The sequence below is a fragment of the Ischnura elegans genome, chromosome 12, assembly GCF_921293095.1.
Source record: "Ischnura elegans chromosome 12, ioIscEleg1.1, whole genome shotgun sequence".
NCBI classification, from domain to species: Eukaryota; Metazoa; Arthropoda; class Insecta; order Odonata; family Coenagrionidae; genus Ischnura; species Ischnura elegans.
This window is the reverse complement of record NC_060257.1, coordinates 87,120,855-87,144,864: the sequence shown is the minus strand read 5'-3', so window position 1 is coordinate 87,144,864 and position 24,010 is coordinate 87,120,855. Positions and strand designations below refer to the sequence as shown.

Sequence of the window (24,010 nt, the reverse complement as noted above, 5' to 3'; positions counted from 1 at the left end):
CCGTCGTGTTTTTGTGCGCTTGAAATTTTTCACTTTTGTTTCATCGCGAAACATAGATATAGTCATTAAAAAATCTAAAAGCATGAAATATGTACTCCAGGAGTAATAATCTTTCGATTTAGGCAATAAAAAAATAGTAGGAAACCACCCTATTCCTGACCAATCACGTCATTCCTGTCCCGGTTGATACCGCCGTCATCCGTATACAAGGAGGAAGATTTTCAAGGTGTTCTTTTAATTTTTCCATCCAAAGTGACATAATGGCAAATAATATGGATAAGTGCAAATCAATTAAGAGTAGAGGTTCAACATCATGAAAAGCTCTTTATTTTTCAACAAGACCAAACATTTATGAAGGAAATGGGTTCCATAGTCAAGAACACAGTCCAAGGTAAGTAGCATACAAGTCCGGTAATCGAATACATCTTCATGCATAACATCATATGCGTAAGGTAATTAGGAATGTGCTCTATATAACAGCCAGGTATTGTGATAATGGATGCCAATGGTGGTAAACATTCATGGAGAGACAAAAAAATTCCTGCTTCATCATAGTCACTCATAATTCACTACAAATATGCAAATTGTTTTCACAATTTAAAATAACACCATGGGCAATTTGCGTACCAGGTTAAATCCACAGTGTGATCAAAAATTTTGAACGTTAAATAATAATGCATTCTCCATCTTTGGTACAGCAAAAAGTCATCGATTTAGCACAAATCATGATCGCCAATCACATCATGCTTGATAGGATTTTCCTCGAAAAATTCACAATTGTTTTTTTTACTTCAGTGTGCAAGAATTCAGAATGTCATGTGTGCTCATAATTTTTACAAATACAATATAGTTTTTGTTCATCAATATATTTAATACGGGCAATAAAAGTACAGTGAAAGCAGAAACATAAAAGGCCACAGCTACATCAATTAAGTGTATGAATTAGCCATTCGGTACTCATGAAACGTTTCATCAATAATCATTGTTATTCATTAGTGTTCAAATTTATTAGGTAACATTTAAAAAATCTGTACTGGCATAAATCGGTAACATTACTGATTGTAAAGCAAACGTTTCAATTGTACATACAGCATGGCAAATCCATGTACACAAGTATACCGATTTTCAGAGGGAACACTTAGATGACAAAATTTTGGGAAGTGAGTGACAAAAAAAAATATCATTCACAAGGCAACAAAACATTTCCTAATTTTTTTCAAGTTTTACTATTGAATTATATACCTAGAGTTGACATTCACAATGGAAAATAAGTCGAGAGGTAACCTGTGGTAATCATTAACTTGCAGCTATTCATGTTCTTTTCCGTAACCTTAACACGTAGGCCCTCCATTTTTTCCTCTTCATCCTATCTTAAATTTATTATTGCATCTACTGATTGCTTTGAATAATAAATAAGCTTAATACCCTTAATTTTGAAGTTAATACTATCAAAATGATGTAAAAATAGTATCTTTAAGTACAAATTTGGAAATATGTAGTTAAATATTCATTCATTTTCAGCACAGATATTTAGAAGACAGCGGTATTTCAAACAAAGGTAAAAATCATATTAAACGCCTTCTTTTTCTGCATTGTAAAAGTGGAAAATTCCCATTATCGTCAAACCCTCCATTGTACCGTCTTTCAATTGCTCATGGCAACCATAATATGCGTTATCCAATTGGATTTCATTGACTATCCAACCTGCGTCTCACATAACAATCACAGAACCACCTCCCATTACATTCTTAAAGCAGAATAGACTGTATGTACACATTTACACCATCAAGAAAGTGCTTTTTCAAAATACATCTTCATAAAGTTTTCATGGTATGGGATTAGACTTGGAAAGAGTAGGACCGACATAGGGAAATAAATTTATCATCACACAGAGTCATATCTATTATTCAACGTTGTCACCACACATCACATAAAATAGAAGAAGTGACTTAAAAAGAATTGAAAACTATTTTGAGTAAACACAGCATGCCTTCAAGTCAATGCATGGCCTCCATTAACACACGTAGAGGTAACTGATTTTACACAAAATTATACGTCTTTAAGTATATGAGCCTTGCATTCGTATTTCTTATTTGTTTTGCAAACAGCAGAAGAGCCTAAGTCTTTGCTTAGTAAAATACTGAATAGTAAAAGCAGGTCAGTAGTACATCATGTGAAGACACATTTTTTCCATTCATATTTTAAGTACAAATATAAGTTAACAGAAAATCTCCACTTAATTTCAGTTGAAGCTGATTTGACAAAACCAATGCTCCATTATTCGAAGCATTAGAGGAAACCGTGTCATCAGGTGCAACCTCCATCCCAATGAAAACATGGTAATTTTGTACGAAGTACTTAGCTACCTCTTTAAGCTCTGTTTCATGGTATATGAAAATAGTAAAATTAAAAAATATGATATGACAAATACATGACACTTAAAAATGTATGCAATATGTAAGAATTATGGCAAAGTGTATAGTATATTTATATTTATATAATAAAATATTTAAGGACCAACAATTACTTTTTGTCAATCAAATTCATTCGTTTCACAAATATCCACTCATTTTTTTCACAAACCCCTCAATCATGAGAAAATTTGCATGCAAAATAAGGATTGCAGAAAATAGACAATATTTTCCAAGTAACAACGTTATGTTTTTATGATTTTATAATTGTTGTGGGCAGGATAACTTCAGCAAGCTAGTGAAATAAATGTTCTTTACGCTTTTATTTTTGTTACCGTATGTGTGAAGGGTTCTCATATTCATATGTAGCTCTCTTAAATGGACTTTTGATCATGAGAAGTAGCACACATAACTTTTCACTTATTTAAAAAGAAATCGCTATAAAAATGGCATTTTATTAGCTCAATAATGTAAGTTTGTACCGCCTTTTAAAAACAGATGCTGAATTTGAGCATCAAGAGTATCCAAAGCCAATAACTATCCTTTTTGGAGCAGGATTGATTACAAGAAACAATTTATGCCTACCAATAATATTTTGGACTCCAAACAGGACAAGGCCCAAATTTTCACAGGATTCATCTTTGGAATTCATTACACATAGTACCATGGATTCATTTATCATATTTTAGCAGTATTTTTCATAGCTTTGGGCATAATAGGCGATCAAACACTTTCATTCAATCATGAATCCAATTGGAGGACAATTTTTTAGTTTTAATGAAAACATATTTTATTATTAAATAGGTATTTTTTTAGCAATTGCCTTCCCTTTCAGAAGTCCTATTATAGAAAAATATAACAAATTTCAGTATCAAGTAACACAAAATTTTTGGCTTAAAAATCAAAAAATATACAATTATGATATCAATGGTGAACAAGTAACAGAATCTTCTGATTATGTATCATCAGTTGGCAATGGAAATTATTGCAAAGATGAAATTATAACACACACAATTTTCTTCGGAGAAAAATGCTGATGCTGAATATAGAGAGACAAAATTTATACATCATGTACTTAAAGACCACATTTATGTACTCATGGCATGATCATTGGCATACACACCGGAGTCTATGCACAGATATGTTTAATATCTCCTTTTTGTACTTGTGGTGTATGTGCCCATAAGCTTGACACCTCAAAATAAAGTATTGAGGATAAAGCATTGATAAGGGGAAAATGTATGGATACCTTTTCCGTCCTGGAAGAAGGGAGCTGAGGGTGAACGATCCAAAACATTCTTAGAGGAGTTACCTCAGCCCATCCAGGGTTTTCAAGGCATCCACACTGTGCAAAACACAGATAAAAAAATGGGTAACTAAAATGGCCCCTGAAACAAAACCTCCCCATAAGTAATAATATATATATATGTATATATTTTTTTAACTTTTTCACTAGGGTAGGTTCAATTGGGGAATCACAAGGGCAACAATAAAATGTTTCAACCGCCGGTTAACGGAGGTTTCAACGTTGGTTAACCATGGCGGTGACTTCGCGTTCTCTCATGGTTTGAGAGCGTGAAGCCTGGTAACTTATTACCTACATTTATCAAACATCTCTCTCCTCACCACCAACCGACCAACGTTCCACGCAAAATAATTGAAACAAAGGTGCGCGGAAGACATGGATGACATCCACTCCCCCCCACATACAACGATCCTTGCTCCATCCTTCCACGGAAAGCATGGAACCTCAGCCTTTGCTGAAAACACACATCCATGATATAATATGTATAAACTTATATATTACTATGCGTGTCTGTGTATAGTGTTAAAAAGATCAAGAGGACTGCCTCCGCTAGAAGTCGCCCGAGAATCGCAATGCACTCTCTCAAAGCATGGGCGCTCGATCGGAAACCACCAGAGAGCCTACTGCTTGTGTACCATACAGGAAGGCCAAAGTTTTCAACCTTTTGGACCAGAGAGTCATACCATTTGGCAGCATGGACAGAGGAGAAGAGGATATATTTTTGTGGTTTGCGCCCCAAGTGGCGAGGAGAGGGGGTACTAAAACACAACGAGGAGAGAGAAATAGTTTGTCTTGCGTGTGGGATATATGGAGAGGAGGAGGACTGGTAATACAATCCCTGTCTACATCACCTGATAAATCCCATTCAGTTCACTTCCCCTCTTCACCGTCATCGTCATCACCTAACGCCCCCCAAAATGGTGTCTCCTCCACGTCTAGTCCATTTCATATCCCCTCTTCCGTGCTCCACTAGGGTTACGATATGTGGGAGATGGCGCTACTCTGGTTCTCTTGGATGACTCACTCGTCTGGCACTCCACGCCGGCAGGTAAACAAAGTGACAGCGACAAATGGCTGCCACTCTCGGATTGCTTAATTGATAGGTATGGGGGAAATCCATCATGCCCTTCAAAACGGGAGGGATGCCGCAAACATGTTCTCTATGAGGGGTGGTGCGGGGACGAGGTCCTCAAGCTTCAGGTAAAAGATCCGCTGGAGTCCTTGGACACTCAACGAACGGAGTTCAGGTAACTTTCCGAGGAGGCGGGAGAAGTAATGTGCCTTCCGCGATGCTTCCGCATTGTATGTGACGTGGTCTCGCAGGGAGCCGATGACTCGCATCTGAAGCTGCTCCACTCGTTTTGGCTCCTTCAAGCCATGACGTTCTGTAAAATGAAGGAGAAGAAATTAATGATGTGACTAATGCAACTAGATATTCGATAGATGTGGAGGCAACAAGCAGTGGCGTAGCCAGGAATATCGTTTACGGGGGGGGGGGGGGGGTCCAAAACCAGGGGGAAAAATTTCTGAAAAACAGGGTACTAAGTAATGGGTTTTAAACTAATTTTAACACTTTTCATAATTGAAAAAATTTCATTTGTTGAAGAAATATTCTATAAATTCATGATTTTTCAATATGTTGTTTTATTTTTTTTCGTATGAAGATTTTCACAGCTTCTTTTATCAATGTTGGTGGTTGTTTTATTTTTTGAAGTAAAATATGTAATTGTGTTTTTATATTTCAAGGGGGGTCTGGACCCCCTGGATCTCCCCCCTGGCTATTCCGCTATTCCACTGGCAACACGCCCTCTGGCAAGTACATAGGAAGAAATTTACTTGTAAAAATAATCAGGGTGTACTCATTAGAATTCAGGAACATTAGGCATTATTTTTAAGGATGCCATTAATTCTAATTGATGCATTGGTATGGACTGTAAAAACAATAACTATGCATGTGTGATTATAATAAATGGCATAAATTGAGAAACAGAAATAGCAATGTTGTTTGCATTTGACATAAGTGCAGGTTTCTCATACCAAACTGATATATTAACAGCAGAAGATTTCATTTTTTTAAGGTTATGCTCCGGTACTTAAGCGAGGGATAGTCATGTATATGAAGAATGGAATAGTGGCATTTTTGCAAACTTACCGGTAACTAAGGTGAGTGCACACAGGCAGGCAAAAGCTGATATGTCAATCTGCATGGCATGGAGAGAAGCTGAGAAGGCCAGGATGCCATGTAGCCAGTCGCCAAAGCTCCGTTCGCACTGCTCTCTTGCAAGCACAACTCCATTGCAAAATGTTATCTTCCTATCTTCAGGCTTTGTCCTGTATAAGATAATGGACATAAAGTTAAAGTGGACATAAAGTTTAAGTGGATATTTAATTAAAATTTTATCATATAAATGGCAGTGATTCACCATCCAGTTTTTTTATTAAAAGTTGCTACAAACCATTTTTCATCCCAACAAATTTACCTCTCATTTTGGATTGAACAATCAAAAGAATAATGTCACAACATGTGTGAGCTATATTAATTCCCAAAAATCTTATCCATTTCAAAAAAGATATTGCTTTAACCAACTCAGCGAAAAGAGCAATAAATGCATATGATTTAAAATGGTCATACTATTGACAAATATGTTACATGAAAAAAGCGATGATAATTATCTATTAACTAAAGCAGAAAGGGATTTTTAGATGATTGAGTGGGCTATTTGATGAAAATGAGCCAATGCTTTGAACATCTAATCTTATTTCCAGGTAAAGAATAAAGTACAGCCAAAAAGCTCCCTCTGAATAATATTTGCAACCCTATCCCCAAAGATTCAGCAGGATGTATGAAATAAGGAGAATTGAATGTTATGCAGTGACTCTGAGTTGTCTTCAAGTTCAAATCCCTTTATGGGAGTGGTGACACTAACCGGTAAGCTAGGCGCAGGACGAAGAGCTCCAGGGATGCGGACTGGAAGAGAAGTTCTCTGTCTTGGCGGCAAAGGTCATTGAAGCCAGGAATCCTCTCGGCAAAGGACCGGAGCACGTCCACGGATGTTGTGAGGAGGTTGTAGAACTGCTCGACCTTCTCAGCTTCACTTTGACCTCCATTTGGGTCGGTCTCGTCACCTAAGCTGTCACATCCATCGCTGTACAGAGGAGATTCATGGTACTGAAGAAGAACAGGTCCAAATGTTAGACAAGAATAGTAAATCAATTCTTTCAAGGTAGTGACAGTACTGTGAATATTTTTCTGACTAACAAGAAGTATAAAGAGAAAATGGCTTAAAAAGAATAAGTGCTGTTACAAAAAGTTAATCATTAGGGCAATGAAAAGATTAGAAAATGTAAAAAAAACACCAGCTACATGGTGAAGAATTCAAAATTTCCATCATAAAATGAGACTTGTGGCATTTTCACGATCAACATTGATGCTATGAATAGAGTGTGAAACTGATTTTTTTTTAAACAATGCAAGCTAAATACTTGAAATTTGAAAGTAAGGTATCAAGTTTTTGCAATCAAATCAAAAATGAGGAGATGGCTAATGAATCAATTGATGGAGGAATTTAACTGCAGGGGAAGGAACTAGTTACTGAAGTTGTTGCAGAAATAATCTTTGCAGGGATAATTTAACCATAAATATATAAATACTAAATATTTGAACAGACCCGTTCAAGGATGAAAAATCATTTGTTTTCTTGGCACATTGTTATAACGAAGGTTACCAGGGTTGCTGACAGAGTATTCTGCACTCGAGTTGGTTTTTAGCAAAAAACCTGATAAGTTGGCTAACAATGATGGACAGAACCCTGTGTGGTGGAACTCGTGAATTTTTTCAAAACACAAGTGCCCTAGTAGTACCAAAACTCCAAAAGGATCATATCTGTATATTTGAAAGATTCTTGTATACATCATCAAATGATATCCTTTCGGCGTAACCAAGGATCATCAGACATGTATAAGATAATAATATAATATACAGATTTACGACAGTTATACGTATTTAATCTATACAAAATCCATATTATGGCAGCAGATATAATATGCATAATATCTAGATATTATCTGTGTGGTAGCGGACATTTGCATGTATTTTATACAGATATAATATATATGCAGTGTATACTACGATAAATATTAAATCGAGATATAATCCTTTTGTTGGTACTAGGGTGCAGAACGGTTTCGAAATATTAAATCTCTTTTTAGAGTGTGAGCCAAAGTTACCCTGATCCCGAAGTAACCCTAGCTTACGGTTAACCTGGTGGAAACCCGTGAAACCTTTGCGTTTTGTGATACAGTAGAATCTCGAATAACGACCACAACCCGTTCCAGAAAGCTGGTCGTTATCAGAAATGTTCGCTATCCGAAACAATTTTCCCAATAAGAAATAAAGGTAATAGGAATGATTGGGTCCTAGCTACTAATGACTCGCTATTACATGAAAGTTACAGGCTATGTAGGTATTGTATTACATTGTGTTACTTGTAGCCTTACTATTGTAGACATTGTATTCCATTGTATCAATTTGGGATCGCACAGCACCGAACACAAACATGTCCGCTACGCATCTGTTCGCTAACCGAAATTTTTATTCGCTATCCGAGGCAAATTTTTAGCGAAATTTTTGGTCGTCATCCGAACTTTTCGTTATCAGGGGCGTTCGCTAACCGAGGTTTCACTGTATTTTATTTCATCCGAAAGCGCGCGAAAGGTTTTGTGATAATTTCATTCCATCCGAAAGCTCACCAGAGAGTAGTCCAGGTTTGCCAGGTCCGGCGTTGTGTCCACGTGCGCCCGGACGAGTGCAGTCACGAGCGGTACCGGCGGCGACGGGGGGGAGCACTCCCTGGGCCCCCCTTGCCCCCCCTGACCGCCCTGGCCCCCTTGCCCCCCCTGGGGAGAGCGCGGCTTGGACGGCAGCCGACCACGGCGGCCCTTGAGCGAGTCCGTCCGCACCACCTCCTTGACCATGCCCACGGAGAGGCACTTCTGGAAGCGGCAGAACTGACAGCGGTTGCGACGGCGCTTGTCCACGGGGCACGCGCGGTCCGCCAGGCAAGCGTATTTGGACCCCTTTTGCACCGTGCGCTTGAAGAACCCCTTGCACCTGCACCCAGACAAAACCAAAACAGAAATTCGATTAGAGTACAGCAAAAGAAGCAAAAATCGCAGAAGTCTCCAAGCAAACTCAATACTGAATTGAAACGAAAGCATCCAACAAATTTTCTTTCATTGTTATTATAGTATTCTACCAATTAACCCTAACTGTGCTGACCTTAGTACTGTAGATCTGCACTATAGTGCTGGCCGTTTTCGATAATTTTGTGTTATTTCTTAACAACCAACCTTTGATGCGTGGAATAGGTGTTGAGTACCAATTTAAACACATCAATTTTGCATCTATTTGTTTTCATTTTCTTAGTCCCACTTACAATTAGTTCAAAAATGGCAAAGTACGACTTTTCAAAAGACGGATAGCGTAATATTACGTCCGTAGCATGCACTGTGTTAAGGTAGGTTTCCATGGAGTACTTAAAAAAGTGATCTGGGAGCCTCCCTTTTCTTCCAGCACTGCCTTCTTCAATTCACTGTAACGCCTACTACTTCCTTTCAATCTATCTAAAAAATCCTATTCTTTTCCTTCCCCTTCCTCGTATCCCTAACATTCTACCCTCTAACACCATTTTCAACATCCCCTCCCCGCTAAGCACTAACTCCATCCATACATTCTGTCTCCTCCGTACCTCATCTAAAAGCTGCCTCTCCTCACCCACCATGTCCAGCACTTCGTCCTTCCACCTCTTCTACATAAAATTCACCTTTTCTATCCTTCTCAACACTCGAATGCCTGCAGTCTTCTCTCGTCCTCCTTCCTAAATGTCCATTTTTACGCCTTGGGCGTTAATGAATTTACTGACGGCGCAGAAATTCTGCTCACTTGAGTTTGTTTACGAACAACTAAATAACGTAGAGAGAAACAGAGACTTTGACGACAGCTGATTTTGTGTCATTTCATGTAAACTTTTCACCGAAAAAATGTTTTACAGTAATTTTCAGCGCAGATAAGACGAAGAATTCCTTCTGATGTTTGAGGGTGTTCGATCAAAGACTTCCTTTTCCAAAAATACTCATTGGGTAGGGTTAAAAATGAGTACAGTTCAGATTCTTTTCTAGAAAAAAGCAAAAAGACTCCAGGAAATATTTGTACGGAGTTTAATCAATCCATATTTCAAATGGATAACTATTATGATTAAAACAAATTGCAAATTCAATTACAGCGCCACCGCAAAATATTTGTTTGATCCCGTTTCCACATAAAAGTACTTGGGGAGCACTAACCGTACTGAGGAGAAGACTATTGGTCTTCATTCGAATTATTCCTTCTGTATACGGTCACGCTAAAGTCTCTAACCCCCACCTAAGAAGGCAACTTGTAGTTCCGTACGGGACTGGAGTGTCTACCGGTATAAGCAAACCTGCTGAACACATCTATTCGGAGGTATTGCATAATCAAACGGGGTAGCACACGGAGAAATTCGAGTTTATTGAGGTACAAACGATCGGTATGATAACGATGAGGTAACAAATACATAATGATTGTTGCTTACCCTTCGCAGGTGCGCACTCCGTAGTGTTGGCATGCGGCTGTGTCTCCGCAGACGGCGCACAGCTGTGAGGAGGGCGTGTTGTTGTTTGGCGTGGAGGAGGGCGAGGTGGAGGAGGCGGAAGGCGTGGAGGGAGTGGCGGGGGGCGGGGAGGTGCGGGTGGCGGGTGCGGCCTTCTTGGGTGCGGCGTCGTGGTGCGGCGAGGGCGCGGCGGCGGGCGACGACGAGGCGGACGAGGAAGCAGGAGAGGACGCCGCGCCGTGGTGCAGAGTGCCAGCCACACCACCCACGCTCACGGGACGAACCACCTCGCTGTTGAAACGCCAAGACAAAAGAGAAGCATTAATATAACGAATACATTTCATAATAATAATAAGGAATACTTTCGGCAAAAAATATTAGTTCTCGAAGCAATTAGCTCTTACCAACTTTTTACCAACAACCAAATTAGCTACCCAACCCCCCCAACTTAAATGGTAATTTGTCCGAAAAAGTACGAAAATGTAGAAAATGTCAACATATTTTAGTCTTAGATAGTCCTTAAAATGCTGTTTCCAGATGGTAATTAAACAAAATTTCCAGGGGTGGACCCCGTTTACCAGGGGGGGGAGGTATTCAATAGCCCACAAATCTCCGGCAGGCTTGCTGCCCTTCTAAACTCCGCCCGTGGCTCTGATTTTGTTTAAGTGACATCTGGTGTCCCACAAGGTAGCGTAATCGGTCCACTTTCTTTCATTAAGCACGTAAACGAACTCAGGTTAATTGCAGACAATGCTTTCATCTACACAAAATTAGAGAAGACTGAGACTTTGAAATCCCATCATCTAAACCACGCACATTCGCGGAGTCCCAAGCCTCGTTGAATCTTAAGCCCAAAATTCTGCACTCACGTGTGGTCCACCGCACTCCTCTGCACTGGTAGCGAGGCCCTCCTCTGCCGGTGCGTGGTCTGCTGCACGCAGAAGTGTTGCTGCTGGTGTCCGGGCATGGCCATTGCGTGCACGGCGGGGGCGAAGGCGGGCGGGGGCGGAGGCGGCGGGTGCAGGAGGAGCTGCTGGGCCGGGGGCGGCGGCTGCAGGGCCCCCTCCATCACCTCGAAAGCCCTCTGCTGCTGCTGCTGTGGCGGGGGCGGCTGTAGGTAGGACTGCGGGTAGTGGGCGGGCGTGGATTGCTGCAGGGGCAGGAGGGGCGGCGGGGGACTGTAGGTGGAAGAGCCCCCGGAGAACACGGACGCCTCCGGAAGGGCGCCACCGAAGCCGAACTCGGAGCCGTAAGCACTGGCCTCAGGCTGGCCACCTGCGAAAATAGAAAAAAATTGATGGTTTGAGATTAACTAATGGAGAACGATTTACTAAAATAAAAATCTGTCCATAGGGTACAGTGGCGCCGACTCCTCGGGACGAGGGGCCCGAGCCCCCTCAAAAATTCGTTATGGGTGTGAGGAAAAAATGTGTCAGGCTTGTCGATTTTCCCTGGATTGTCCAGGTATCGAGATTCGAGCTATCGTGGTTCCAATGTTGATCATCTGACTCTTCTTAAATGCTCAAAATACTTAAAACTCACTACTTATAAAATTTCCCGGGGCAAGACCCCCAGTTTAGGCCCCCCCAATATTTTTTGTAAGTCGGCACCCATGACAGGGTAATATTTAAAAAGGCTCTGATGTAACTATAGAGACAACCGGTGTATCACAAGGAAACGTAATCGGCCCCCTTTCGTTCATTTGACACATAAATGAGTGAAGAATGTGACTCTGAAATCCTACCATCGAACCTAAAGAATGTACATTCTTACGGCATAGCGTTTTTAAGCTAGGAGTTTCTTAATCATGGAACTTTATCGATTGAAAGTACTGGAAAACATGTGTAAGCATAATTTTTTCCGACTTTACGACCCAATTTTACATCATGTGAAGTTGCTGAGTTTTAGACAAACCTTGAAAAGACAAATTTTGCATAGGATTTCAATAATATGTGGTTTCATAAATTTTACCATACAATTAAATTTGCATAGAAGATCTAATAAAGCAAATGATTTATTAAAATTATCTAAAATAATGCCGAAACCAGTTCCTCGACTGGCTTATTAATCGTCTCCAGTGAGGAGAAAAGATATCAATTTACCTTCGGATAGGATGAAATTGAAGTTCTTGCCTTGTAGCCGAGCTCTATTAAGGTTACTTTATTATTTTCAGCCTAGCCCTAGCAGAGTGAAAATCCATTCTCAAGTCAAAGTATATAAAAAACTCGATTCGGAGACACGAATTTTATCTAATTATAGTACTCATTCGGATTTTCCTGTCTTCGGGCAATATCACAAAGGCCAGAGAAAATACGTTTTTTTAAAAGTTATTCATCACCAAAATTAACACTGAATTCACAACATATTTAGCCAAATTCTTCTTCTAAAACCACCGTAAAATCAACATCATTAGTTAAAAAATATTCACGTCTCGGATTTTTGGTACTTAATCGTATTAAACCAGGTAATGCACATTAGGAGGAATACGGTCGTTGCGTTTCAAATTATTCCAAATTTGCGATAAAAATAGCGGTGAAATGCACCTTGATACGTGCGTAAAGTCACTATGTTAACGAAAAAATCAATCTTACCCCGTATTTCCTGTTACAGCCGTCGTAAAGTGCTTTTTAATTTCCATTAGTTTAGTTTTTATAGTCCTAAAGACCTGTATTTAAGCAATTTCCATGGATATTGAGCATTTTCCGGGGTATTCGCTTAATTAGTTTTGAAGTAATCTCTAAGTTCGAACCTAAGCACGTATACTTTTGGATGTGGGTTCGAGAAAATTAAAATTAAGAAGATTTTAATGAAAGAATATATTTATGCCATTTTTGATCGCTGAAATGGCGTAAAAACACGGCTTCTCCCGAATGAAAAAAAACCAAGGCCACCCTATTTTCGATTAAACTGACTGACTAACAAATATAATTATAATAACTATAGTTGTCACATTTGTAATAATTAAAACAATAATTATAGTAATTCTATACGAGAGGATAGGCTTACATAAAATACTTTGTGAATCCCCCCCCCCCCTTCCGACTGCCTCCTATTTGTTGCACTCTCCTCTTCAATTTACAACAAGGACTAATTATTTTCACTCTATCCATTACACTCCACTCTCATTATACTCCTTTCCCGATAACCTAGGAAAATCTCCCTTTAACATAGCGCTAAGGAACCCCTTTCCTTTTACTTTGTGCTCGCACCCTTAAACTTCTCCAGAAGTTTCTTCTCCTCGCCCACCTTCCTCATACTTCTTACTCACTGTTCATATTTTCTCCATTCTAATCCACACTCAATCTAAAAAGCCTCCAGGATATTTCCATACCTTATCCATTTCGGAACAATTGCAGATATCCGCAACAAAGGAGAAAGGCTACAGCAAGTGGAATAAAACACTATCCTTCCACTCACCCAATGAAGAGCCTTAGTGCATAATTCCTCCAAAAATAAATTTTTCCACATAAATCCAATCAATTCATTCATGCCAGTTTTTTTTACGTTTTTTATATTTTTATTAATAAGTATACAGGTTGGAGAAGAACAGTGACAAGAAATTTTAACCCTTGATATCTAAATGCCACTAGGAACCAAAATTACTGATGAGTTAAGGTAGAAAATGCTCCATTGGAAAGCTATAGAGACTTTATTTATTTATTATTAAAAAACAGCCAAAACGGCTTTTAAATTGAATAGAAAACATAAAATCTGCAGCGTTGACAAATATAAACTATAAAAAAACTATAAAAAGGACATAAAAAAAGGGATTCAGAAGATGGCTTTTCGCAGCTGCCTCTTGAATGATCTGATGGGCATTGAAAGATCCAGGGAAGGGTGAGTACTGGAAATGGTATTTAAAGAGGTAGGGAAGGGAGTCTGTAAAAAAGTGATATCTGAGAGAGAGAAAGAAGGGATATCGGTTGGTGTAGTAGGTTGGTTATTACGGAACGCGCGGGTGGGAATGTGGAGTGAAAAGAAAGGCAGTATTTCTGAGGATCGGAACTTGCCATTTAAGGAATTGTAAATGAAGGAAACATGAAAATTCCAACGAGAGGATAGTGGGACCAATGATAGGTTTGAGCCAATCGCTCCGATTGGCCGCGAGTTTGCCCTTTTGCGGGATGCTCTGGACAAAAGCAAATGCAGGCAAGGGATTCGAAGTCACGAATAAAGCAGAGCATCCGGAAACAGTTTACTCCGTAGGCAAACTCTTGGCCAACAGCGCTAAGCTCAAAGTTTCTTTGGTTCAAAAATGGTGCATTTTCCTGCTAATAATCAATAGTAATTTTGGTTCCTAATGGCATCAGCTATTCAGGGTTAAAATTTCGCTACACAATTTACCTCCACCCTGTATAGAGGAAGATGAAAATATTTGTTCGTAGTATATTGATTGCGTCTAACACAGGTTGCACATAGTACGCGGAAAATTGCGGCGGCAAAGCGGATATTTCTTTCCGTGCACAATATTTCTCCACAGTGTATACTTTACCCGATGATCGCCGACCTCGGTGGCGGTGGGGCAACGTCCTCACCCGCCAAAGAAGAGGTCGCGGGTTCGAATCCCACATGGGTAGATTTCCCCTGTCCAGGGCATGGTTGTTCGCGTACGTTTAATTGTTAAATTTGTCGAATACCCCGATATAAAATGGCCAACATGAGCTGTATTCGGTGGTTTGAGGATAAAATAAATAAATGATGATAATTAAAAGCAGTGGCGCCGACTCCACGGGGCCTGAGGGGGACCGAGCCCCCTCAAAAATTCCTTATGGGAGTGAGGAAAAAATGTGTCAGGCTTGTCGATTTTCCCCGGAGTGTCCAGATATCGAGATTCGAGTTATCAGGGTTCTAATGTTGATCATATGACTCTTCTAAAATTCTTAAAAAAACTTAAAACTCACTACTTATAAAATTTCCCGGGGCACGACCCCCAGTTTGCCCCCCCCCTAATATTTTTTGTAAGTCGCCATCCCTGATTAAAAGCCATACCGCACGGTGGCGCAGCGAGGGGGGGTTTTAGGGGATAAATCCCCCCCCCAGAGCTCAGAGAAATTTTTAAGTTCAATCCATTTTACTTAATTGGATTGATATTGCTAATAGAATAGTGTAAGGATTAATAAAATATCCCTCAGAAAGCCGTAAAACTCACCATTTTGAACCATTTATCTTAAAATTCTGCAATTTATTAATCTCGCACCTACCGCTAATCCTGGTGGGTATTCCATACTCCCATACACCTCGGATAAATTGCACCTTAACCCCCCCCCAGCCTTAATTCCTAGCTGCGTCGCTGATACCGCACCTACCTAGTCTGCACATCAGTATTGAATGGAAGGACGGCGGATGGTTATCGAATAGGGGAGAGAGAAGTGAAGTACCTGTTTGACCCTGCGGTTGTCCCTGCGTCTGCTGGACAGGCGACGGCTGCGCTGCTGCCGCTGCGGCGGCGAATCCTACAACATCGGAGCAGTCCATCATGGCCACGTGTCCCTGCTGCTCGTCGTCGTCCTCCATCTTGAATGCGGCGAACACGTCCTCGGGGGGTTCCTCGTCCCCCTCCCCCAGCGACCCCTCTTCGCCCCCCGCTCCCCTCCCCCTCGAGTACGTCTCCTGGAAACTCGGCAGGGGGGCTGGGCCCAGGTGGACGGACGGGTGGTGGAGAACGTTCTGCAGCTCGTGGTGCTGCGGCGCTTGCTGCTGCTGGTGCTGGTGGTGCTGTGGGTGGTGGTAGTGCTGGAGGCCGTAGCCTTCCCCACCGTCGACGACGGAGACGGTCGGTTGCGCCTCCTGTTGGACGCAGGCGAGGTGAGCTATGACGGTGGTGGAGGTCGTCTGCGGCTGGTGGTGGTGTTGCTGCTGGTGCTGGTGGTGGTGGTGGTGGTGCTGGTGCTGGTGGTGTTGGTGCGCCTGGTCGGGTCGCGCATGTGTCACGGCGGCCGAGGAGCAAGAGGAGGTTGAGGAATTGGAACTGGACGAGTGTAAGAGGAGGCCGGCGGAAGTGGCGCCGTGGAAGGAGGCTTCCTCCTCTGCGTAGTGGAATTGGTGGGGGAGGAAGGGGTCGCCGCCGGTGGTCACGTGATGGTGGTGGTGGTGGTGGGTGTGGGGTTGGTGAAGGGCGGAGGAGGAGGGGGGAGGGGAAGAGGCCACGCCCACCGCCGAGGCCACGCCCCCTTCCGCCACCGCCACGCCCCCGCCGCCCCTGGCTCCGCCCCCCCCGCCCACCTCCTCCTCCTCCTCCTCCTCCTCTTCGTCGGCGAAGGGAGCCGACAGCAGATCCGCGAAGCTGCTCGAACCGAACGTTGCCTGAAAAGTCAGGAGGAAAGGGTGCGAAACGTTAAACCCTCTTCGTATGCAATACAATATACAGGGTGACTCATTTATCTTGACTACCCGGAATAGCTTTTTGTCTGGATGCAAATTCAAAATGTGTCAAGCAAATGTTCATAAGCCGTCAGGGGGACTTTAATCAGCATGATTGCCTTCCTTGTAGCTTTGTTATTTACAAAGATATGAACAGGAGGAGTTATAGGAGAGGAAATGAATTGCCGAATAAAAAATATAGGGTGCCATTTAAAAAAGACATACCGCTGTTCATATCTTTGTAAATAACAAAGCTACAAGGAAGGCAATCATGCTGATTAAAGTCCCCCTGACGGCTTATGAACGTTTGCTTGACACATTTTTGAATTTGCATCTGGACAAAAAGTTATTTCGGGTGGTCAAGATAAATGGGACACCCTGTAGGTATAGGCCGAAGGCTACAATGAAATAACTTGGCAGGTGACACAGGCACACGTGAAGGCCTGGTTACGCGGTACATTAAACATGTAAGAGCAGTGGCGTAACTATGGGGGGGGGGGAATGAGGGGATGTATTCCCCCCCATAGTTCCCCCCCCCCAAAATCCTCTGAGAAATCAAAAAATTATATGAAAATCTTGTCTGGATTTGATATATAAAACTGAATCTGCTAAAAGTTAAATTTTAAGTGCCAAAATGATGTTAGATGCATTTTCAGGCATGCTATTTTTCAAAACTTTTCCTTAAAATCCCCGTTTCCTGCATCCCCTCTTCTCCGAAAGCCCTCAACCGCCCCCCCAAAATATATTTTCAGTTACGCCACTGTTTAGGAGTCTATGCCTGATTGCATGAATGATTTTGGTGGACCGGAACGGAACATGTACGGTTGCATGAACCGAATTGGAGCAGGTCTATTTTCTGTACATGTGTTCGCACAAGTTGGGTGTTTACACGGTGCATTTTACGTATTCATTCACGCGTTCTAACATTTAGAAATTAACTTTTACTTGTTAACGTGTCGTGTAACCAGGCCTTGAAAATTTGAAATCATTAGATTGGAGGAAATCATGGATATCAATGTTGCAAAAAAGCATTACTACTCAACACAATCTCATTCGATTCACCGAATTCAGCACTAGGTATATTCCTCCAGAAATAAATATCACCATTGTAACTCAATGAATTCATTTCTACACCGTTCTTTGTAGTTTTCAATATGTATTTAACCAGTTAAATACCTGAATATGATAAGTACCTACAAGCCAGGTGACTATGTATTCATTTAAAAGCAAAAATAATTGTCACCGATCTTCAGCCATACGATAATAACATTCATGGTATGTCAGGCGATTCTGGAGATTTTTCTACGATCATGATAATTCGAAGTTCTCTAAGCATAACGCAAAGTTTAGGAGTAGGCTAAAAATTGAAAGTTAATACGAATTTATCAATTGGTAAAATAGATTCTGCAAATGGGTAATTCTGGCTGAGACTACGAAGCGAAATTTACCAGCAGCCATTGTTAAGAAAGCATATTTATTAACTACTAAATGTATGACGAATTACATTTGTGTTAAGTACGACTAAGATGTAATTACTCCATTCTCTCATGCTATAGTCTGGAGACAGTTCAACTTAGCTCAAGACACCGAAAACCTAGTAGGTACCTAATCCTAGTTTGAAACGACTTATCTTTGCGTGATCTGGCCTTACGAGGTGTGAATTTTGGATTGAAAACCTAAAAAGAGAGTACAAAGTTCACTAAAATTGCATTACAGTTACTTTTATTTGTAAGACCTTCGGTTGAGTCAGCTGAACTCCATTGATTCAAGCTATAAGCAACCATTCTATGGCAAGTAGTCTTCTGGACGATTTATCTCATGTATCTGCCTCATTAATCGAATATTTGATCTATTTTAAAAAGGTGGCTAGTGATTTGGCATAAAAAACACTTACTGATTCAACTTCAGACGAGTTTGAGCTCAAATCGGACCAATGACACCTACAACTGGACAATATTCCTTTTCGAGTATCCTAACGTTGGTATCATATTTCTCGGGGTGGGTACTTATGGGTAAAGCAAATTTACACAGAGGATGTCATTAGTCAATGTTGTCACTCACAAAAGTTTTTACGTAGTTCCTATCTCTACTGAGAGAAAAGGACTTTAGCAGACGCTTTTCTCCACTTCGCAACTCCACAGAGAGTCAGTGAGTAATTTCAAAAATTTTAGGCACACGAACGGATACTCACACATTTTACCCACACGTGATTTTAAAATGTAATCCCGCCCCATAAACTTTCGATTTATTTTGCTTGTAATAAAATTTCTTTATAAACAGTACTCACAAATGAAGACAAGTCGTATAAAATTTTCTCCAATCATTCGCTTAAAAAAACTGTCCTCAATTAGGAAAAAAAAACACTTCCTAAGCACAATGTTGTTTTAATCTTAACTTCGCAGTGCCGAATTATAATAACCAATTTTCGGTGAAAGGTGGCGTAATGCCTTCCTGGCCGAAATTAAGCAATGCAGCCAGTCAACTCCACCTTACGCCGCGCTGGTTTTCTGCGTATATGGCCAAATGGATCCCATTGAAGTAAGAGTAGAGGCGTAATAAAAAGGCTGGAAAAAGGTTCGCTCGAGAGGACTATACGATCAGAAATGGGCAGAGTGACGACCAATGTGTCCATTATAACACGCACATCGTACCCGAAGGAGGTCGATAAAAAAAGTTAATTGTTTCGGGGAATCTCGGATAGAGTGAGCGGAATAACGGTCTGGATATTTTCCTCTTCGATTTTCGGCAATCTGGGGCTTCGATCGCAAAACAAATAATAATTTCCACGTATAGGTGGTGGAAGTTATTTCCTCTCATTTTCCCTGGAATTATATTTTCATGACACGAGGAGAGAGCTCGGAAATTACCTCCTCTTATTGGCCACATTTACGATGCCCCATTTTCGGTTAATGCATCTGAAAATCAGAGCAAATGAAAATATTGCGTGAAAATTGTCTTGATCGGAAAGTAGTTGCGTATAAACCGATATTACCTTGCTTTCTCTGTCAACGATATGGAGTAGTAAACAGTTTAGGCTATCTAGTGAATAAGCCTCTCATGAGACGCAAATTATCGGTAGGTAGCTAAGAGCTTTCAATGTAAAAATTTTCTCCAAACCATCTCAAAGGCATTTTTATCAAAAAGTATAACAATCAAAGAGGGGCATTTGATTAATAATTGATATATTTTTTTCAAAATCTTTCCGAACGAATTCCTTAATATTCTTAATATTTACGTGATTAAAACATTATGTATGTACCATTTTGCAGTGAATACATTATCCCGAGAGCCAAACAGAAATATTATTTAATAAGGCGCATCATTATTTTAAATGTAAACATATCAAGGGAATATTCCGATCAGCAGTACATTTAAATTAATCAACTTATTAAATTTGGGGAATTTGACTTCTATAGAAATAATTAACAGAAATATTTCTATGTATAATGTACCTTTTCCACCTATTGTGCCCTGTAAGACTATGGCACTAATAATACCTATTATCAGTTAAGGATAGGGAATGCTTTTCATGGCTAGGCAACGTTAACTTCTATCAGGTACTAGACAGTGTCAAACCGATTTCTCAAAGAAATACTTTACTTTGATATGCTTTCTTTCCAAATGATATTAATTTTAAAAATCATTCACAAAGAATTAAACTCATTGGTACACGACGTATCATTGAAATAAATTATGTTGCTAAGACAATAAACATCCAATTAACAACTGTACATACATCTATCATACACTGGGAAGCAACATATATTTACGTAACCTAATCCAAGTTCACAATAATATGTCACGATCGTCCACAGCAGGAACAAATGCACAACAGAAATATTTTCCTACGAAATTATATTGAGAATATGAAAGCAATAAATAAAACGCTTCGTTTATGTATTCCAAAAGAATATGGTGAATTATAACTGTGAGAAGCTCTCAGCTTACTTTGAAAATGAAGCCCAAGAATTCGTAGAAATCAAAGGGGAGACTTTATGTTTTCAAAGGGAAACATGTCAAACTTCAAAAATATGCTGCCACACATTTTTCAAGATATTCAGAGATTAAAATGGCAAAGGCGACGCAGGATAAATACGCGTCAACAATGAAGACTGAACGATGAATATATTAGCAGTGCTTTATGTAAAACAACAAAATGTAAAGAGCCACATTCACACATAACGGACACGCCGCTGGAAGTATTTGACGCGCAAAAAAGTGGGAGTTCTTAATAAGGCTGATTTGTCTCATTATCTTTTTTTGAATGTCGAGTGGAAAAAGCGGAAATCCGCGAGAATATTTGCACGATGACAGAAGAAAGGAAGAGAGTGGAAAGTATGCGCAATTAGGGATTCTTTTATTTTTTTTCCTTCGTAAAGGATGAGCGGACTGAAGAGATTTCTCGCATCCGTTGGCATTTAAAGAAGCAAAAAAGAAGTCCTCGGAAAAAAGTTCTCCTCATGAGTGGTGGAACAAAAGCAGAGACAAGAGACACGTCGCAAGGAAAGCAGCGGGGACGACACAGAACAATAGGAGGATGCTGCGAACACTTTCTTTCATCCATGCAAAGAGTACCAAGCCGCTCTGATCTTCATACTGAAGAAGATTACCTGGAGTTGGGGAAGCCAGGAAGAGTTGCACTACACCACTATCAAAGAGAGAGATATACATGGCTATACTGTACGTACCTCCTCCGAAACAAAACATCGCCATCCCGTGAACAATATCTACCTCATTGCAACAACTTGAATATTTCCCAGCGGAAGAAAGACTACCCATCGACCAAACAGTGAGACATCAAAGCGCAAAACAAAAAAAAATACGGCAACGAACCAACAAGGAAACAAATCAACAGAACGAAACAAATATTCAGACGCATACAGATGCTCCGTGCAAACGCACAAACACATAAAAAAACAGGATTCACAGCCAATAAAAGTTTTTGGAAAAATTTGTTTGAGGTTCGAAACATTGGGCAGGCGTCCAACATTGCTGGCTTCTACTGCCCCCCAATAGTTTCCAAATGAGCGACTCACTTCCACTGACTCCTGTGACTCAGGCCCGGATAGCAGCTTCCCTCCACCCATCCCGCAAACTTCTTGAGTACCCCGACCCTTGCCCCTAACCCTGACTCCAGAACCCCCTTCGCCCCTCTTCCGGCTAGACCGCCTGCTCCTTCTCCTCCTTGTTCTCTGCTTCTTCTCTCCCTCCTCTTCCTCTCCTACTTCTTTATCTTCTTCCTTCTGCTCCTTCTCTGTCTTCTGTATCCTTTCCAAGCGCCGACTCCTTCGCCTGCCCCCTTCTGTCTTGCTTCCCAGCGATTCGACCGCCTCTTCTTCCCCTTCCCGGACCCTCAAACCCCAGCCAAACCCTTGCGCCAACCCTCCCGAACCCTGAAAACCCTGGTCGACTTCCTCCGCTTGCTCTTCGATCCCCTTGTCTTCGGCCTCGCCACCCGCTTCCTCACGCGACAGTTGCGACATCCGTAGCTCGCGACTTGGGTTCAAATCTGGGTTGTCAGGGAGGGAAGAAGAGGGCACAGAGAGAGATGAAGGGGGACAAAAAGAGAGAAAGAGAAAGAAGTGATATACAGCGGAGACGAGGTTAGTTAACGGGGAGGTGGAGAAGATATCAGAATGAAGAGGGGACGGAGACAAATGGAGAAAATTAGGATGAGTTAATGTTTTTTTCTGACGCTGGATTTCACAAGAAAAATGTGGATCAGCGTAAAAATTTATGGTGGAGCAGTAGTGGTTCCATACAATGATTAAACTAGTTAGGAGGGGGATGATTTAATTGAAATCTGTCCTCATTATATGCAAAATGATTGAAGTGGTGACTTGCACGGAGCATCAAACAGTAAACGATAGGAAACAGGCAACGTAAGAATATAGTCTATGGGGAGGATGTTTGCATTTTTGGAACTAAGGAACGAAAGAAGATTGATTGACCACAAAAGTTAAAAAAATACCTTAACAATCCAACACGGCAGTATTTCATTTGGATAATATTTATAAATCAAAGCGCAAACCAGATATACTTGAGAATCATTTAGATACTATTTGCTTCAACAATTTAAATGAGATAGAGGTAGGAAACTTTCTGAAGTATTACTAAGCACTAATCATGGTACAATAGAGAATTAATATAAGAAGAAATAGCAGCAGTAAAATTAGTTAATATACTAAGTAGCCAAGAGAAGAAATAGGAGGTACAAAAAATGATAAACTTTCAGAATCGAGAAAGGAAAATCTGAAGTTGTGGATCAACAAACGAAGAGTAATAATTGAAGACTTTTCTATTAAGTAACTGTATGCTTTAGCCAACTCAAGAGACCTATGAAATTAAAAGTAATGCTTTTATTCCGTAGATATTATTCCATGAAATTTCAACTATAGTGACGGGAATGTTAATGCAAAAGAGGAGTTAAATAAAAGGCGCCACAAAAGATTAACACAAACACTATGACGTATCAGTTGGCATAAATATGCCGTAAAATTACATGACGAACTATGAACATGAAAATACAAATTCAAAAATAAACTTAGTACTTTGATATCCACAAGGTAAAAACACGAACACATTTTACATGGTCATATAACCCGTTAGGAACTTCTAGCATTGAAGTCTCCAATCCGAACAACCACCTAGAAATGTAATATTCCTAAATGAAATGATGGAACTACTAATTTACATATAATTGCTGTATTCAGCACCCTGAAAATAAGATACTTCGTCAAATTTAACAATGTAATATGAAGATACGATCCATGTTCGAGTTGATTCCAAGAACAGCTGCCTACTGCGTAGAGAACTAATTCATTAAATGGTGTTTTAAATGAGGACAAATAGGCACAGTATAGAACAGTCAGGGATGATTATAGATCAAATAAATATTTTAGCCATAAAAATAGCTTATGAAGTGAAGATTTAAATTGATACATGGAGAAATATTCGATTAGGCCCTGGATAGACATGGGATCCTAGAAAATAGCTTCAGGACGTATGAATTAGATAAAATGGGTTGTGTAAATTGCATTAAATATTGCGGGCGACACGAATTCCTATGCAAAAGAAGCAATTTAGGCTTTAATAACTATAAAAAACAATTGAGGGTGGTTAACTCATAAATTAGGATAAAGTTTCCATAAAGTTTTGTATGCGGCAGGTTAACTATATCGCCAGTTTATTATGACGGAAAATAACATTGAAGCATAACTTCATTCATATCCATCCGATCATTACCCATATCCATTCTATCTTCTAATGACCCGTGGACGACTAACTGTTCATCTTAAACCCGA

At 40.4% G+C, this 24,010-nt stretch overlaps 1 protein-coding gene across 1 annotated transcript in view; it reads right to left on the bottom strand.

The window, feature by feature from the left end:
* Positions 1-304: 304 nt before the first annotated feature.
* The window catches only part of LOC124168744 (nuclear receptor subfamily 4 group A member 2-like), a 117,468-nt gene continuing 93,762 nt past the window's right edge, over positions 305-24,010 (bottom strand). The window contains exons 4-10 of the mRNA XM_046547012.1: positions 15,725-16,649; positions 11,216-11,621; positions 10,329-10,637; positions 8,467-8,827; positions 6,645-6,886; positions 5,870-6,048; positions 305-5,102 (exon numbers count right to left, since the gene is read on the bottom strand). Of these exons, the coding sequence (XP_046402968.1) occupies positions 4,846-5,102; positions 5,870-6,048; positions 6,645-6,886; positions 8,467-8,827; positions 10,329-10,637; positions 11,216-11,621; positions 15,725-16,649 (2,679 nt within the window). The 3' untranslated portion in view covers positions 305-4,845. The remainder of the gene's footprint in view (positions 5,103-5,869; positions 6,049-6,644; positions 6,887-8,466; positions 8,828-10,328; positions 10,638-11,215; positions 11,622-15,724; positions 16,650-24,010) is intronic.